Source organism: Eublepharis macularius, chromosome 5 (assembly GCF_028583425.1).
Source record: "Eublepharis macularius isolate TG4126 chromosome 5, MPM_Emac_v1.0, whole genome shotgun sequence".
NCBI classification, from domain to species: Eukaryota; Metazoa; Chordata; class Lepidosauria; order Squamata; family Eublepharidae; genus Eublepharis; species Eublepharis macularius.
Genome location: NC_072794.1, coordinates 47,504,782 through 47,523,798, shown reverse-complemented (window position 1 = coordinate 47,523,798; position 19,017 = coordinate 47,504,782). Strand labels below are relative to the sequence as shown.

At 40.1% G+C, this 19,017-nt stretch overlaps 1 protein-coding gene across 1 annotated transcript in view; it reads right to left on the bottom strand.

The window, feature by feature from the left end:
• COL11A1 (collagen type XI alpha 1 chain) overlaps positions 1–19,017 on the bottom strand; it is a 368,205-nt gene that overhangs the window by 251,362 nt on the left and 97,826 nt on the right. The window contains exons 2-4 of the mRNA XM_054980352.1: positions 18,081–18,248; positions 3,038–3,251; positions 2,119–2,281 (exon numbers count right to left, since the gene is read on the bottom strand). Of these exons, the coding sequence (XP_054836327.1) occupies positions 2,119–2,281; positions 3,038–3,251; positions 18,081–18,248 (545 nt within the window). The remainder of the gene's footprint in view (positions 1–2,118; positions 2,282–3,037; positions 3,252–18,080; positions 18,249–19,017) is intronic.

Below are 19,017 nucleotides of genomic sequence, written 5' to 3'. Positions count from 1 at the left end.
ATTAAGTTACGACACATTCCTTGAGAGTACAAGCACAGCACATTTTTAATCATGATGTAAACCACTGGAAATGGCCTCTATATTCCACCCTGTGGAGTATGTATAGCACTAGCTATTGTGGCATTATGACTCCTTGACACTGAGAGTTTCCACAATTGTGCCAATGCTTCTGGTTAAGAGGCTGACACTAGTTGTAGAAATTCTCTGTGCCAGCCACCAGAATGCCACGATGGCAAATGCTATAACGTTATCATCACACTGTGGAGATAAGTAATTGGTTCCATGAACCAAGTCTTCTTCTTACAGTCAAATAACAAGAAGATATACCGAGAAATAACAGCAGCTGAGGACAATCAGAACAAGTGGGAGGAAAGGAAGCATTTTACTTTCTAGGCTTACGTCTGAAAGTATGCTATATCCAACATCTGTACTATACCTATCACCCTGAAGTGGAGAAATAAATGGGGTTCAGAAGTGGATGTTTGAAATAGCCGGTGGAAGAGTTGTACATTCTCTTACACATCCTGTTTTGAACACTGTCTAGGACCTTGGTACTCAAATTACATACTTCTCCATACACTGCAGTCCAGACCCAACATATGTCACCTCAAGCTTTATTTCAGCTCACCTGCATTCAGAGGTGAGTGGTCACAAAGGGTAGGGCCTTTTGGGTGGCTGTTCCAAAGCTCTTGGATGCCCTTCCTTTCCCCCCTGCACCTGGCTTTTAGATGCCATGCTAAGACTTTTTAAATTTCAATATGCTTTTAATTGCTGAGTAGGTTTTACCCCTCAATTTGCTGTTTTTTTGTTCACACTGTGGTTTTAATTGGTTGCTGCTGATCTGAAATGAAGCTGCTGTTTTTAGTAGTTTCGGTTGTTCTGTATGGTTTTTATTCCGTTTTAGACTTTATGTTCATTTTGCTTTGGAATGGTTTTTATAATTTTGAATTGTTTATTATTGTGAACGTCCTCCACCATATTTTAATGGAGAAACGTTATATAATCTTTAAAAAAAAAACCAAAATAATAAATATATGTCCAAAGCAATCCAGACAGCCCATACCAATGACAAAACTACCCTTGGATGAGTTCTCTTACCACCACAGGGGTATATAGGTTTCTGACAACCTATATATTACCTTGCAAAGTGGTAAAACTTCACATTAGAGTAGTATCAGGTGGGTAGCCATGTTGATCTGTAGTAGAAGAGCAAGACCTGGGTCCAGTAGAACTTAAAGACCAACACGAAAGCTCATACTCTGGAAATCTAGTTGGTCATTTAAGGTGCTACTGGACCCAGATCTTGCTCTTCACATTAGAAGATTATGTGATATAAAAGGTATTATTAAAATGGCCATTTATAATTATTCTCACTACTTCCCATAGGAAGCATTTTTATATGCCTAGAATAACAACCAAATCCTAAACAGGTTTACTCAGAAGTAAAATTGAAAACAGCTTAATCCCATGTGTGCATACTCATAAATTTCAGTAGGATTTACTCCTATGTAAATGCGCATGGGATTTCAGTCCAGTCTGCTTCCTTTTATCATCGCTAGTTTTGAAAATGCACCCATGTTGGAACTTATACTGAATTAGGCCAGAGCAAGATACCTTTACAAATACCCAGCACTGGTATGAAAACTTTCCATATCAATGGAAGTTTCTAGTGAACCAATGGTGCCAGATCATAGAGCTGTACACACAGAGTAACCGTGGAAAACTTGTTGCCACATGGATAGTCTCTAGTTCTCACTGAAATCAAAGAGCACAGGCACACATAACTGAGTAAAGGCTTACACTCTTCTTGAATATTTAGCTGGAAAAATAATGTTCCTATTTAGACATACATCTTTCAAGCTGCCTTTCCTTCAATTTCATTCCAATTACCATAGTATGAGATAACTATTTCTAGACAACACAGAGATAGAAAACAGGTATCCTTTTCCAACCAAGTCAGCTTTCTAAACGTTGAAAGGAATTTCTGTAAGCTTTAAACAGGGCCCAGCGCAAGTCAATTCAAAAGGATTTGCTACCATTTCTGCTTTAATGTTCATCATGTACTCTGTTCATAAATAAAATGTTGAAACTTCTCATATCTAAAAGAGGAATATTTACCTCAAATACTTCTTCATCAAGAATCCTTGTCCCAAAGACAGTGATGCCATTGGTGTCAACAATTGTTCTGTCACTCCTGTCAAGTGGTTTTGTGGTTTTCTTCTTACAGTCCACAATCATAGTAACAGTCTTCTTCTCCACACTAATGGCTACCCGATGCCACCTAGCAGAACAAAAATTTGCTGTAAATTACAAAACATTTTCATTTTATCCTGTCTTTGCAAAAATAAAATGCATTCTCAAATTAAGAAAAACTTAACAAGGATCAATTACATTGATTTAAAATATTGATTTTCCATCCTTCATAAAAATGGCATGGCTTCCAACAACAACTCTAGGACAATTATAAAAATGTGCTTGCGTGGGCAACACTATTGGCTTCTCTGTAACCCTTAACTAGATTCTCTGGGCTAAGAGTACCTGGAAATGCCCTAAATATTCACACAAAGCCCTGACTTTGTACCAGTTTTTTTTCCACATCATGTATGTATGGACATACAGAGTATCTAACAAATCTACAATATGAGTCAAGAAATATCTTGCCACTGAGCTGTTTGGGTTGGAGGGAATGGCAGGGGAAGTAACAACACAGATTAGGCAAACCTACAAAATCAGAGCTCTACATTACCATGTATAGAGGCTTCAGTCTATACATGGCACAGATGATGTAGGCTTCAAGCTCAGCCTCTTTCAACTACCAGATCTCTTATAGCTGTGCACTGCATGGGGATATAGGCAAAAGGAGGAAAGCTTTCTTTCAGGGAATCTTGTTGGTCATCATTGATCTTGCGATTGAGGAAACCCCTGAGAACTGGAACACAGTTGGAATTTCCCCTGGTCCAGATCATCTGACTGTCTGCACTAATTCTGCCTTCCATATTAAATGCTATATTAATCTTCATTTGATTTTTCCACTTACTTTCCATCTGCAATATTAACTGTTCTGAAGAGGGGATAATCTTCTGGAGCAGGCTTTCCCTTCTGATCCTCAAACAGGAAAACAGGTGACCTGCCTACCTCAATGCCAACTTGCTGAATACCTTGTTCATTGTAGACAGATAAAAGGAAGGACTGGATTCCTTTTTTAGGTTTTACTGTAAATAGTATTGAAAAATCTTCAGGAAAGTTTCCACCTGTTAAGAAAAAAAAAGAGTTAACATTTTGTAGAATCAGATCATAATTAGTAAGCTTTTTAAATCAGTAACACGATCATTATTTTAATTTATTCTGCTGTTAAAAATAAGTATGGAAAATTCCAAATATAGGATTATTGCTTTCTTAACGTATTCTTAACGTATATTTATCTTCTTTCCTTCTAGGCCTATGTTTAATGGTAAGGCCATTTTTCAAAATTTAAACTATAATTTCATGAACTGCAATAAAGAGAAGCTGTTATATTCCAGATTCCGATTAAAACCAATAGCATGGTGAAGCATGGTGTACAGGCTAGAGTGTCAGACTAGATCCAGGTTCAAATCCCCATTCTGCCGTGGAAGCTTGCGAGGCGACCCATTAGTGAGTCACACACTTTCAGCATAACCTACCTCACAGGGTTGTTGTGAGATAAGATGGAGGAGAGGAGAATTACATAAAGCCTCTTTGGATCTCCATTGGGAAGAATGGTGGGGTATAAATGAAGTAAATAAAAATAAAATAGCATTTATCTACCCAGTGTCTGATCCTAAATTTATTTCTTAGTAAGTCTTTTTTATTTCAATGGAGCTTCCAAATAAATAGGTATTCCCATACTGTAATCCAAGCTGTCCACACACAGATATCCCATGTAAGTAAATGGAACTTACTTGTGAATAAGTATGTTTAAAATTGGAAAGTCTGTCCCATTGATTTTAGATTGACTTGATGCCAAAGTATGATGCTGCAGTTTTGTAACTGGAAATCCCAGTATGTAATGTGGAAAAGCTGTCACAGAAGGATGTTATATAGACCGGGATCACTGCACTAAGGAAAGGGGGTTAACTTCTCCTCCACTGCCATTTCTCCATTCTGAACTCCACCAAAGATCTGCTTTAAACCCCAGAAGATTTCCTTCCCTGTTAGGGCTTAAATTCATCTGGCGGAATCCTCCCTCACCACAGCTCTGGTTGCTATCAGATTCCCTGGAGTTGCTTTCTGAGGCTAAATGACATGTCAGGAAACCTAATCCAGTGCCATATGCAGTTTGGTCCTGAGGTACATCAGGTGAGATTTCCATATGTACACCATTAATACCTAGCAGAAAAGCAAAACTGTTGGACATCCAGCAGCATCACCAGATAAGTGTTTTCTTTAAACCAGAAAGCCAGAGTGAATCAGATTATACTCCCTAATCCCTTATAAAGATTTCCAGGTCAAGTATTCTTGTTGGGTTAAGCAATTAGGAAGTTTTGCTTCTGATCTGATTACAGATACACTCACATACACACACCTTAACAGAACCTCATCTGGCAGAATGCCTGCAAGAACTCTTTGATCAAGATTCTGGAGTTACAAACTTACAGTATTCAATTAATTCAGGGGTTCTCCCCCGCCGTACTCCCCCCCTCCCAAATTCATTAACAACTCTGGAGTAGTGCGATAGTCTTGTTCAATGAATAGAACTAATACCGGATTTAACATCTTCCAAAAAATCTTTTTCAATGAATTAACTAAGGATAAAATATCATCTCATTGTTCCTTCCTAAACTCTTCCAAAATAAACTGGTTGAACGTCCACTTACTCTACATGTGTTAAAGGAAATATCTTAATACTCTTCGTGTGTTCTGTACATAACTGACCTCAATTGTTTTCATGACCATCGCTGATTGAACATCCACTTATTCTACACATGTTAAAAGGAATATTTTAGTACTCTTTTATGTGTGTCCTTAATAACTGAACTGTCTTTACACCCACCACTTTAACATCAGTTTGAGGTAGGTAATCTGGAACTCATCCCACCTACACTTACATCACTGATGTTGATCTACCGGATTCTTGGCACATACATCCTTATTCAACCCAAGGTGGCATCATTAGCCTTAGACACATGCCATGCCACAATCTTCATCTGAACCAAGGTACCGAACTAACAAATGCTTTGCATATCTAATTACATTGCCTATCTTTTGATATATTAACACCTTGACAAGCTTTGGATGAGGGGCATGTAACTTCTGGTGGTACTTTGGTGAGTTTTGCGCCATCTTCCGGGTTGTTACGAGCAGCGGTAAGCCGTGTGGAAATGGCCAAGGTATTTTGAGAAATCCGGGAAGGGATCTGGGAGCAGATCCCCCTCCTTCTGCTGACCTGGAAGTGGCCTTCTGCTGGCCCAGAAGTGACCTTCTGGAAGTGAAGATTTGCTGACCTGGATGTGACGTTTTCACGAACCGAATGAACTGGTTCATGAACCAGGGCAGGTTTGTGAAAGTTCATGGTTTGTGAAATGCGACGAACCATGAACGGCACAGTTTGTTTTTTTCCCGGTTCATGCCCATCTCTAATAGTACATGCATTTTAACCAAAATGGTGATAAAATAAATCAATAGGTCGGACTTCAACAGGACTCCATTGTTAAATGCATACAGAGAAATAATTCCTGTTTTAAACACTTCAAGTCCTTCTTGCATCCAGATGAAAAGAGAGAGCAAAGCTACATTTTATGTTTTAAAAAAGACTAAATTGGAATAGTTTATTATCCTGGCCCAATGGTTTTTGCTACAAGTTGATTTTGAATGCCATGGAACTGCAGATGCTAAAGACACTTGAGCGGTTTTGCAGGGCTTAAACAATATTAGATGCTCTGCAGGTTTCAAATTGCTTAAGCTTCTTAAAACCACTGTAAGTGAGAGAGGGTTTAACAGATTATACCCATGGAATGGTTTCAAGTCTTCTACTTCATTCACGTTTGCCTGCAATTTAAATATGTTTCTGATAATTTGCCTTGTAAAACTAAAAACGGCAAAAGAGAGGTTGTTTAAAATATTTATAGCCCAACTCTGTATATATCTATATTCAAGGTAGCTTACAATATAAAACTATATAATGCAAGCAGTAAAATCTCAAAAAAATTAAAAACTGCAAAACAGCAGTGATTAAACACATCACATTAAAACAGGATAACATCTTAAATACCCTGAAAACAGCTTTACAGAGCCTCTGAAATCACAACCAAAAAAACTGAGATAGCTAAAACCAACTGAAGGGACAAGAATGACTTCTTCACCTGGTGCCTAAAGGAATTTAAATTTGGCAGCTTGCAGACCCCTGTGGGGAGAGAATTTCACAACTTCAGTACTATAGCTGAGAAAGTCCTGTCTTTCATGCTCTCCAACCTAGCTTCAGAACATGGCACACAAAGGACACTGTCACATGACAGCCTTATCTGGCAGGCAGGCAAATGAAGAAGGCAAGCCATCAGTTATCTTCATCTCAGATTGCATAGGGCTTTGGAACTGTGTGTGGCAGAAAACTGGAAAGCAGTGTAAAACTTATAAAAACATACAAAACTAGCAAGGCATGGCCTCTTCAGGGTTGGCCAAACATTTGCTGGTTCAGCTCACATCCTTTTCACAATTGTTACAATGCTACCTCCACCTTTCCCCTTATAATTCTGCAAGAAAAGGTGCTAGAGGCATTTTTGATGAAAACTGAGAATGCAAAGATTGTGCCAATAGATTGTTATAATGTTAACATGCACTTTCATACAAGTAATTGGTGATTTTGTTTAAAAAGACATCCAGTGACATGGCAGGGAGAAAATGAAAAGGAAATGGTGGCTCACTATCATGGATGCAGCCACTGACATTTAAATCATTCCAAAATCACTTTGTTTTAAAAAATTCATATTCTTCAGTGTTCATACAAGTAATTTTTAGTGATGCTAATGGCTGTCAATGTGTTCAAATTGGCAGTGTTTAGTGCAGTAGTTAAGAACGGCGGGACTCTAATCTGGAGACCTGGGTTTGATTCTCCACTCCTCTGCTTGAAGCCAGGTCGAATGTTGTTGTTATCAAAAAGCTTTAACATAATAACAACATTCAATTTATATACCCACCCTTCAGGACAAAACCTACTCAGAGCGGTTTACAAAGTATGCCATTATTATCCCCACAACAAAACACCCTGTGAGGTGAGAGAGCTCCGAGAAGCTGTGACTGACTGAAGGTCACCCAGCTGGCTTCAAGTGGAGGAGTGGGGAATCAAACCCGGTTCTCTAGATTAGAGTCCCATGCTCTTAAACTAGAGATGGGCATGAACCGGAAAAAACCCGAACCATGCAGTTTGTGGTTCATCAGATTTCACAAACGACGAACTACGAACTTTCATGAACCTGCCCCGGTTTGTGAACCGGTTCGTTTGGTTCGTGAAAACGTCACATCCAAGTTAGCAAATCTTCACTTCCAGGTCAGCAGAAAGTCACTTCCGGGCCAATAGAAGGCCACTTCTGGGTCAGCAGAAGGTCTGCAGGAAGTCCATCCCTGTTGCCTAGGTAACTGATTGTTCGGCACCAGGCTGTCTGTAATGACGAACCAAAAGAACAAGCCTAAAGTTCATGGCAGTTCATCAGAAATGGGCTGTGACGAGCCACTGATTCGCGAACCATGAACCGGTGTGGTTCGTGATGAATTTTGGTTCGTATTTCGGTTCGTGCAAATCTCTACTCTTAACCACTGTACCAAACTGGATCTCTTGTTTTACACAATTCAAATACTTCAGGTGGATGATATCTTTTTGCTTTCATCTGTTAGTAGGGTCTCTTTTCAATTTTCCTCTAGGATGGTTCTAGTTTTTATCTAGTTTTTATCTTTACTATTTTCATCATAGGATGCATCAGCTTGATTCAGTTCTGCCCTTCACTGAGATATCTTTCAACTTTGCTTGCATCACAGCTGTATGCATACTTCTGACTTGAAGACCTTCACTTAAAAAGGAAAATCTTTTTTGTGTTCCCCAGTAGTCTTCCAGATGTTCTGTCATCATTACTGCCCATACTTGCTCCTGTTGAATACTTTGCAGCACAAACTTCAACATTCTTAATCTCCTGTAGAGATAATGCTGCAGTCCTAACTAGAGTGACACCCCTTTAAGTCTATTGACTTCAATGGGCTTACAAATGTTAAGGTCCCCACTCGTGGAGTGGTATCTTTTTTATATATAGCTCCCCTAACCATTGGACTCCATTCATTACTCCCAAGTGATTTACTGCTGAATTTTCCAGTATTGTGATATGAAGCTGCAAATACTAGAATCTGTATATAGGGGTGCAGAAAGGTTTCGTACTGATACATGGTTTCATTAATTCCTTTTTTCTATTTTTTTGCACCGTAGTAGTTAATAAAGTTATGTTAACAGTATATTACTTTTTGTCTATCTACAAGAGTATATACTTATATGTGTGAAGACGTGACAGAGAAAAATGCAAAATGGATTACCAAGGTAAAAGACAGTACAGTAAAAGAGAGGGGATATACACAATAAATCTTGCAATATACTACAATCCTATTCCCTTTTAAAAGCATCCTCCTGGACATTTCCAGTATACTGCACTTCTGATCACTTAATAAAAATGCCTTCCTGAACATTTCTGTTTGGCACATTCTCTCAGATGACAGAAGTGCTGGAGCCGCCTTGATCTGGCTGCTGTCCCATTAGCTGTGACTTTTTGGTGATGGAGATTAGGCAGTTAGGATGCAATTTTTTGTTGGTTTGTATTCCGGCACCCTCCTATTACCTATTAGCTAATATACTTGGACCTATTTTCTCTACAGTCATCTTATTGCATGTGTATTTGAAGTCTGGAAAAAGGGTAGATTGCTGCTGGTACATAGAAGATACTATTTTTGATTATTCATTGATAAAATAATTGTCACAATTCATCAAAGTGCCTCCTCTAACAGAGAACATATCTGATAATAATACCTTTGCAAACTCTGTTGCCCAATGATCATATTTAAAGCAAATCTACCAGCTCTTTCAAAAAGAGTTCTTACACAACTCCTGTTCATTTTATTTATTTGATTTTGTTGTTTAAATATTTATACTCCACTTTTCCTGTACGGCTCAAACTGGCTAACAATTCCAAGACTAAAGGCGCAAAAGTAGTATAAAAACTCACCCACCCCCAAGAAAATTCGTGCAGTATCAACCTCTTAAAAATCCTTCACAACAAAACAGCATTTTTAAGAGGAATTTTTCTTTATTTGAACAATGAAACAGCATTAAAGTGTGTTCTAGAACCCTGCTCACCACAAGAAGCCAATTCCCAAAAATGGTCGCTACTATAGAGAAGGAATGGGCTCTAGTAGATGCCAAGTATAATATCTTAAGTAGGGGTGCAACTAGAAGATGGCAAGCAGAAGACAGCTGTTGCTGCAATGGGAGACACACTTTCATATATGTGGACTAGACTATGAAGAACTTTAAAGGCCATAAGCAGCACCTTGAATTGAATTCTGAAACAAGCTGACAGCCAATGCAGTTGTTTTAAAATAGGTGAAATGTGTTCCAGTCAGCTAGCCCTTGAAACAGGCAGACTGCCATTTTCTGAACTGGTTGAACAATGACAGAACACCTGAAACTAAGAAAGGACAGAGTTGGCCACCCAGATGCAGCTGACAGAAGGCACTCCTGGCCACTACAACAACCTGCTTTTGCAACAGCAAGTCTGGGTCCAAAGATCTCTGCATACGCTTTACATAAGGACCGACTCTGCAAATGTCAACTCCACTCTACTCAAGACAACTGAATCCAAAGCCTCCAAAGCATCAGACTTCCCAAATAGCATTAGCTGCCTTGCCTGGATTCAGCTACAGCTAGTTCTGCCTTAGCCACTGGACTAGTTGAAAAGCATTGGTTCAGAGCCAAGGCTCGGTTAATTCAAAGTTGTAAGCAGTGAGGATGGCAGGGCAAAAGCTGCAGAAGGGGGGCAGTCCAGCATGCCAGAGGTGGTGGACAGTGGTGAATGAATCTGTCCCCTCCAGATTGATCTCTACTGGCTCTGTCTTTTAAAACTACGCTTCCTGGCGAACATTGCGTCTCCCAGCACTTGATGAACATGCGCTCAGGCATCTCGTGTAGAGAGACTCAGACTGCAACTGGGTGGCAGAACTAGGCACCTATGTGAGCATAACAAGAAGCTTGGTTCACGTACATCTCCGATTAATGTTGACTTACAATGACATCTGATTGAAACCTGTGTTATTATTCCAGAGGAGCAGCTATGTTGCAAGAACTTTTAACACTAACAGATTTATCGTGGCATGAGTTTTTAGTTCTGAATGTGCAAAAAGAGTCTTCCTTTTTTCGTGTTATCTATGCATACGTAAATTTATTCAGGGAGTAATCCTAAACAGGTCTACTCAGAAGAAAGTCTCATTTTATTTAATAAAGTTTATTCCCAGGAAAATGTTCTTGGGATTATAGACATAAATGTCCCAGATGTCTTACCTGAGTTGGCCTCTGTTATTTTGCCCTCTACTGAAAGCCAGTTTGGTGTAATGGTTAAGAGTGACGGGACTCTAATCTGGAGAACCGAGTTTGATCCCCCACTCCTCCACTTGAACCCAGCTGGGTGACCTTGGGTCAGACACAGCTCTTCCAAAGGTCTCTCAGCCCCACCCACCTCACAGGGTGATTGTTGCGGGGATGATAATAATAACATACTTTGTGAACTGCTCTGAGGGGGTGTTAAATTGTCCTGAAGGGCACTATATAAATTGAATGTTGTTTTTGTTGTTGTTATTTTAATAGAACTGTTATCTTTGCTAACTTAAGATGGTTCTATGCGATGCTATAGTGTTAACTGATTTTTTCCTAAACCTAGAATAATTACTTCTGGTAACAAAGGTAGCAGACTAACGATACTGACAAGTTCCTAACGTGTCTATAAATTCTTTAGCGTACATTCCACAAAATCCTTCATATGCCCTCCCTTTACCACATCTTTGTTCAAGTGGAACGCTATGAAAGTGTTTTTGTTTTTTCTCTCGGACCTTTCCTCCCTGTTCAAATGGGGTTTTTTTTCACCTGCATGCCCCAGAGAGAAAAGCAGAAGAGGCCAACTGGGGGCAGAAGCATTAGTTCCTAGCTTAGTTCTAATGCAAGAAATCCTGCAGATGCACAAAAGAAAAAGAAGAAAAAAACCCAAGCAAGTTAAAGCCAAAGGCTATTTTAATTTAGGTAACTGCCAACAAACAGCATAGTGAGAGTATTTACTTTGGCCTTCAAAACAAAAAAGAGAAATGAGCAATTACCATGTAGCTGCCAAACCTGCTAACTACACTACAGTGTCATTCAAAAAAACTAAGTGCAAGTTAACACAAGACTTATTCCCCCTCCCCCAGGGAATGTCTGTACTCTCCGCCTGGTTTTGGCAGAGGGTACTTATTCTTTGCTAACAGCTTCTAAAAGGCAATGGTCCAATGACCATTCAAGGGTTTTCAATTGCAAGGTCATTGTGATTTAAGGCTGAGTGACAGCTCTGTTCTACTAACAGTCCTTACTTGTGTAAGTGACCCTTTTTTACTCTCTAGCTAAAGTATTGTGAGTAGGAAAACACTGCTAAAACCTTGGTACTTTAATACTGCTCAAGAGCCACCCTGAAATGTAGCCCAGTTAGTTTGGAGCAGCAAGTGTCATGGTACCTGACATACTTGGGAGTCCCTTTTACGGAGAAGTCTCAAGTGTGATGGCTGCTGCTCAAACCGACTACAAGTCTCTTTCTCAGGATAAAATGTTTTGTATGGTGACCAGTGATAAAAGGAACTCTGCACAGATTGGCTGCTATCTTGTGCACAGAAGGACTACTTAAAGTTACAATCCTATGCACATTTATGCAGGAGGAAGATGCACTTAACTTTATGGAACTGAATTCTAATATACAGGACTGGATTGTAAATCAGATTCAGTGCGGGGGCAGGCTTGCAGCCACTGATGGCCAAACTAAACAAGATGGGCATCCCTGAATTTGCCCTTGGGATGTGCCACCATTTTAAAAAGTATGTTCCCAACCAGGAACTCCTTTAAACTCTGCCGTGGAGCCCCAGTTCTGGTTAGGACCACTATAGTGCAGGAGGAAGAGGGGAACCTGACTTCCCTCCTGTGCCATTTTTCCATCCCAAAATGGTGTCAGGGGTGTTATTTATTGATTTATTTTATTTACACGTTTTTACCCCTCCATTCCTAATGGTTCAAGGCAGCTAATAATAAATTTAAAATATTTACAATTAAAACCAAAAGAACCCACAAATCTCTTCCTCCCACCTACAAAATATGCCTGACATTTTCCCATATGCCTCACCCCCAGTACCATTTCAGGTCAGAAAAATGGCACAGGAAGAAAGGCAGGGTCCCCTCTTCCCCTGCGCTGCAGTGGTCTCAACCAGAACTGGGCAGAACTTGGGGATGCCCATTCCATTTAGTTTGGCTTTCAGCTGTACATTCCAGAGGTAACAGCAATCTAAATCTCATTTTTCTTCTCACTGTACTCAAGGTATTGATGACCACGCAACTGCTGAAGTGCTCTTTGACATATGAAAGCTCTCTTAGCCTTATAATAATACTCTTGGGTTTTGTTGGTTTATATGTGAGCCATCAGTCCTTTTACAATCATCTCTGCTCATTGTACAAGCTGGCTCAAGCCAGCTGCAGTCAATGCAAGTTATCGTGAAGAGCTGTCTATGAGAATGAACCCTAAAAGCCATTTTATATGCTACCATCTTCCAACAAGGAAAGCACTTCCATGCAACCCACATACAGATCATTACATACTTAACCCATTAGGAGAGGGATAAAATATATTGTGAGAAGAATGCTGCACCGTGACTCTATGATGTCTAAGTCAAAAATTGGCGTTGTGAGAATCTGCTGTAAGGCTAATTAAGAGCAACATCAACTTTGTACGACAATCTATTATGCTGAGAAATCATATTGGGCTGATAATCACATGTATGAGGAACTCTAAACAACATTTCCAGATAATGACCATGTAATTGTACCTCTCCAGGATGAAGGAAAAAAAATACTTCTCTATTATGTCTGGTAAAATTTACTCAGATTCTGCCTCCATGTCAGCTAAATCATATGAAAACTTTTTTTTTAAGTCCAGGAATTTGTATCAAGCAGAGCATCCAAAGAAATTGAGTGGATGTAATGCTATGGGTCAATTCACACAAAGTCCTCAAGTACTTTTGATAATGCTGCAAGGACTTCAATCATGCGTGCACCAGGAGTTCAATGCTTCCTGGGCACAGAAGGAAGGGCCCAATTTAGATTGAGACTGGCTCCTTGGGGTTGTTTCTGGTCAGGGAAACGGCACAGAGAGAAAGGCTGAAGCACCTTGTCCATAGGCACTGTGGTCCCAATCCAAATCAGGATGATTCCTGGGAGGCTGTAGAAGCCCTGGACTGGATTCAGAAGGCAGTTTTGGAGAGAACGTGGGCTAATAAACTGAACCTTAATCCTGACGAGATGGCAGTGCTACCGGTGAACAGAATGTCTGGACCAGGACTTTTAGTGTCCAGTGTTTGGGATGGGGTTATACTCTCCTTGAAGGAACAGTTCTGAGATTTGGGAGTACCCTTGGGCCCAGGCCTACTGCTGGATAAACAGGTGGCAGCTGTGGCAAGGGGTGTCTTTTACCTGCTTCAGCTGGTTACCCAGCAATGGCCTTCCCTGGGCAGAAAATATCTGGCCACTGTGGTGCATGCCCTGATTACATCTAGATTAGATTATGGAAATGTGCTCTATCTGGGGCTGTCCTTGAAAACTATTCAGAAACTTCAATTGGTACAAAATGCTGCAGCCAAGATGTTGACTGGAGTGGGTCACAGGGATCATATCACTCCAGTCTTGGCCCATTTACACTGGTTCCCAATCTGTTTCTGGGCACAATTCAAGGTTTCATTTGGCACACACCTCATAACTGCTACGGGCACTCCTACTGCTCTCGGTGTTGCATGTTTGTGTGAGTGTGTGCACATTTTTACTGAATTATTTTTATACTGTTCTAGATGTTGTTTGAAATGTTTTAATGTTTGCTGCCTTGGGGACCCTATTTGGTTAGAAAGGCAACATTCAAACGTTTTAAATAATAATCATTTTTTGGCTTGCAATAAAGTTAATTGAGATCTCACGTTATCTTAGTCTCAATACTTAACATTTAGGACTGTCATTGTTAGTAACCTGAATGCAGATTAAGACGTTCTGTGGCCATATCAAGACAATTCCTATATCCAGGACAGGAAATATTTTTGTTCATGTGTTTCTTAGACTAGTGATCCTAACCCACTTACAGAAAATCATAAACAGACCTCTGGCTTTTCAAACTCTTTCCTTATTTTACTCCAGAAAAAGTTACCTTGCACGGCTCTCTGCCGGCCATATGTATTTTCAGGATCTCTTAATATTCACACACTGTCTTTCTCCTTTCTTCCACTATAGCTTTTTAAAATTAAAATAATGGGACAGTTGCTGAACATGTTAGGGCACATACAGCATTTGCCAGCTATAACTGCCAAGAAGTGCTCAAATAGAGGGAGAAATGGCCAATTCAACAGCAGCTAAAGAACATGGAACTACCACGGGTTTGTCAATTACAATTACTTGCAATGTTGGTATACGCTAGAAGCAAGGGTCATTTCGTAGAAAAAGAGCTGGAGGAACTCATTAGCATAACTCATTACCATATGCCACACCCCTTGACATCACCAGAAGTGTGTCATTAGCATTCCTGATTTGCATGTGCCACAACCCCTGGCATCACCTATCCTGGCTGTTTTGGACCCAACCCTGGCCATTCAGGGCCAAAATTGGGCCCCAAATGGCAAAAAGGGGCTGAAAATGGCTGAAAAGGGGCGCCAAATGGTCCAGATCAGGCCGCTGCTGAGTGGGAGAGTGACCCACCACCTGTCAGAGGCCCGATCCGGGCCGTTTCGGCCCCAATCCAGGCTGAAACGGGCCCAAAATGGCTGAGAGTCAGGTGGGCAGGGCCACCTGACATGTGACCTCTTTGGGGAACTGCCGGAACTGCATTCCTGCGCGTTCCCCCTTGAAATGAGCCCTGGCTAGAAGTATATGTTACAATGTATGAAGTGTGGATGTTGACATTCTCATGTGAATGTTGATAATCCCTGATTAATTTTGTGATGTCCAAAACCTCAGAGATATTCAAATGAATGCTGCCAGTCACTTAGAGATTGTCCACATTCATTGGTGTACACGATGTAAGTTGACAGCTAACTGTCCCAATACTTATATGGAATGGTAAATATTTTACATGAGAGCACTGGTATTCATTGATTTCACTGTAACATATATCCAGTCAAATACTGGGTTTAATTGTTCATTTGGCGACTGCAGATGGGATGCCACCCTCAGCCATGAGGGTAAAGAACACAGGATATAGGTAGAGATGAAACAATTCACTTTAATAGCTTAGAATATTGTTCAAATTACATTTGAATACTCATTTCAGCAAATATATAAGCTCTCAGCCTTGCAAAGATGAAAATCTTATCTTGATATTGTTTTAAACTCAATTTAAAGTATTCATAACATTTGGCATGGTTTAGTTTTTAATTAAAATAACTGAAGCAAATCAAGCCAAACACTTTTCTTGTTGTTTTCTGTTTCTGCAGCGGCCTCTCCGCTAACTTAACTTAAACAGCTAGCCACAGCGGTTACTAAGAAAATCCATTTCAATGAAATGGAAACCAAACAATTAATGGCTGTTAAATTTACTTAAATTCAAGATGCATCATTTCCCCCGAAAGCTTAGCCTTGTTGGGTATATCATATGTAGATAATATATTTCCATATCTAACCTCTGGGTCTTAGGTTTATTTCTCTTTTTAGTTTTCTTGGTGTTGCCTTCTTTTCCGTTCTGCTTTGAAAAAACAACAGTGGCACTAGGAATTAGTCAAATTGGAGGGTGGGGGCTACATAATCTTTCCCTTCTGGCTGCTTAATCCCTTCTCTTTTAAATTCCCTTCCAAGCTGCTTTTCTATCCATGGGGAACAAAAGATAATATGGGTATCCATATTGTTCCTCCCTGCACTGAGAAAGATAGCTGGCCTGGCAGGTGATTTTTTTAGTGAAAAAGCCAGAAGGGGAGAGGCGAAGCAGACCCTTTTCTCTGTCCTCTCACATCCATCTGAAGCTACTTTTGGTTTTTTGGATTTTTAAAGCACATCAAGAAAAAAAAAAGCACAACTGCATGTATCGTTTAGGCTACAATCACAAATTATAACAAACAGAAATTAAAAATGTGTGGGCATTGATTAAAAACAAATGATGTCATGGGAAAAGCAGCAGTGAACACTTCCGTCAGCTTCAGATACACACAGACTTGACAACTGCCTAGAGGGGAAAAAAATCCTGTCCCACTACCAGAGGCTTAATGTGATGCTATTTCCCAGGTGACATTATTAACCACCATGTCAGCTCCCCATTTCCACTCATTACGCCTCTGATAAGGGGACGGGGAAATTTTCTCCAGGTTTGTTGGCACCTTAAGAACACACTCTGGAGACCTTTACAATAAACCATTAAACCATGCACTTTCCCCAAATATTGTGCAATTAAAATTGTGTTCAGTTTATGCAGGAAGAAGGTACATATTTCAAGTGAAACTTATGGTATTTACGGGCATGAATAAATTTGATATGAATGGGAAGAAATAGAGGGCTGCAATCCTTTACACAATTAGATTGCTTATACTTCATTATCTGCTGGCATACATATGTTCATCTTTTCTCCAGAGCATACATAAAGCCGCCTTGTTTCTATCCTCACAAAGCACTGTAAGGCTGGGATTTAAAGAACGGCCCGCTGACACTGAGCAGCCATTGTGTCAAAGTGGGGGTTTGATGCTAGTTGTCCAAGTCCAGTATTCTCAGCCCAATCCAGCAAAGGAGATTCCAGCAAAGGAACCATACACATTAATCTGTACGTATTGAAGATGCTGTTATCCAAACAGCATTTTCCCAACTGCTAGACCCCTCTCAGACTAGGATGCAAGCTTGAAGCCAAGAGTTGAAAATTTTCAGACACATTATCATCATCATCATCATCATCATCATCATCACCACCACCACCACCACCACCGAATCAAATGGCAAATGAGAAAACTGGCTGGCCTCTAGATAATGAAAGCCACATTCCTCAATATACTCAGGGGACACCTCAGGCGTGCAGAAAGATATGACTTTGTAAATTAACCAAAAGAACCCTCAAAAACAGGTCTGATGACGAGAGCTGAAAGTGTCCGAGAAGCCAGGGAATGATGAGAGCCCCTGAATTAAAGAGGGGAAAGGGGAGAGTGGAAGTCAGCCTGATCAAGTCCTTGGGAGCTCCCGGGATCCTGACAGGAGAGATGCTGGAGGGTGGGTTGGAATTTCCAAATTGTTTCCTCATGGCCTCAAAGCTTGTCCTATCTAACAGCAAACTTAATAGCTTACTGTCTCTCAGGAGGGGAACAGGACCGCCATATCATGAATACTGGATTTTCTAGGTATACAGAAAAAAATATCATTTTGTAAATTAATTCCCTACCACTCAAATAACCTGAGCATGATCTTTGGGGTGTCTTGGAGACATGGGATGCTGAGGGCAACTGGGAATCAATCTGGGGAAGCGAAAAGGAAATATCCTAAAGGGAAAGAATAGGACAGAGGACAAATCTATCCGTTGTTTATTAATCTCTTATGATTTCTCACAGGCTTTACATTACTTCTAAAATGCCTAAATGTGCATGATATCATAGTATACGGATAAGTGGTACCTGAATAAGTTTGCTAAGGGTTAAAAAAACCCATAAAAGTGCTAACTTCACATGCCTATTTAATGGAGAGCAAGGATTTTTAACAGATGAATGTGTAATATGATTTGGTAGGCAAAATAAAAAAGATAAGAGCGCAGCAAACATCAAATATCATCTTTAAAAAAAACACACACATAATTCACATCCACCCCAGCCCCCCTCACCTGGGTACAACTGTCTTGTAGGGGCACTGAGTTGTGCATTTTTTGAAACCCTGTAGGCAACATCTGATCCTTTGGAATTCCTTCTGTTTATGCAAAATCCGGCTGTTTTTGATATTCCTTCTGGTGAATTGTGAAATTCTAATGCTTTGAGCACGTCGACTGGCTCAGCTGAAAAATAACAGGAAGAAGAAAAAAGATCATTACACTCATTACACAATATGCAATTTAAAAAAATGAAATAATGTATTCAGGTGCTTGTTGACCGTTAATTCATTATCATTTTTTAAATGTCAGAACCCTTCCTTGTGATAAGCTTTGTCAGAGGCCAGAGCCTCATTATACTTGGCATAAGGCAAAACTAGTCTGAGTCATAAAAAGAACCAAAACCAGCAGGTTTGATATTGAGATCTGCAGTTGTCACAGCCACTAATTGTTTTTAAATCTCTCTATCTTCTACTCCAGCACAAATACAGAAAAACAGAAAGATTTAGAAGATGCAGGACAGCAGGAAATCAAACCTGGGATATAAATATGAAGCAGTTTGCATACATTTTCTCAGTGGAAGAAGCAAGGCTGGCTGAACGGAAAAGAAAATTAAGCAAGAAAAAGACTGAAAAACAAAAGCAGGAAGCTAGAAAGAGACAGAAGTGGGGGGGGGGGGACACGCCTGCCGAAGATCTCTTGAGTTTAAGAAATTTCTCATTTTAAAGTGTTGTAAAGCCTTAATCTAGATCATCACATTTCCACAAACTGGAACAGGAATTCCTTTTTTGTTTTTGGAGTATTCCAGCTTCACAGATGGACTTCAAAGTTCTACAGCAACCTTTAACTTTGGCAGTACATCAGGGACACAGTTGCAGTGTGAAATCTGTGCCTCAAAAAGTTAACTGTTTCTAGGTTTACCTCGGCTCCCATCTCTTCATGCTTCTGCATTTTG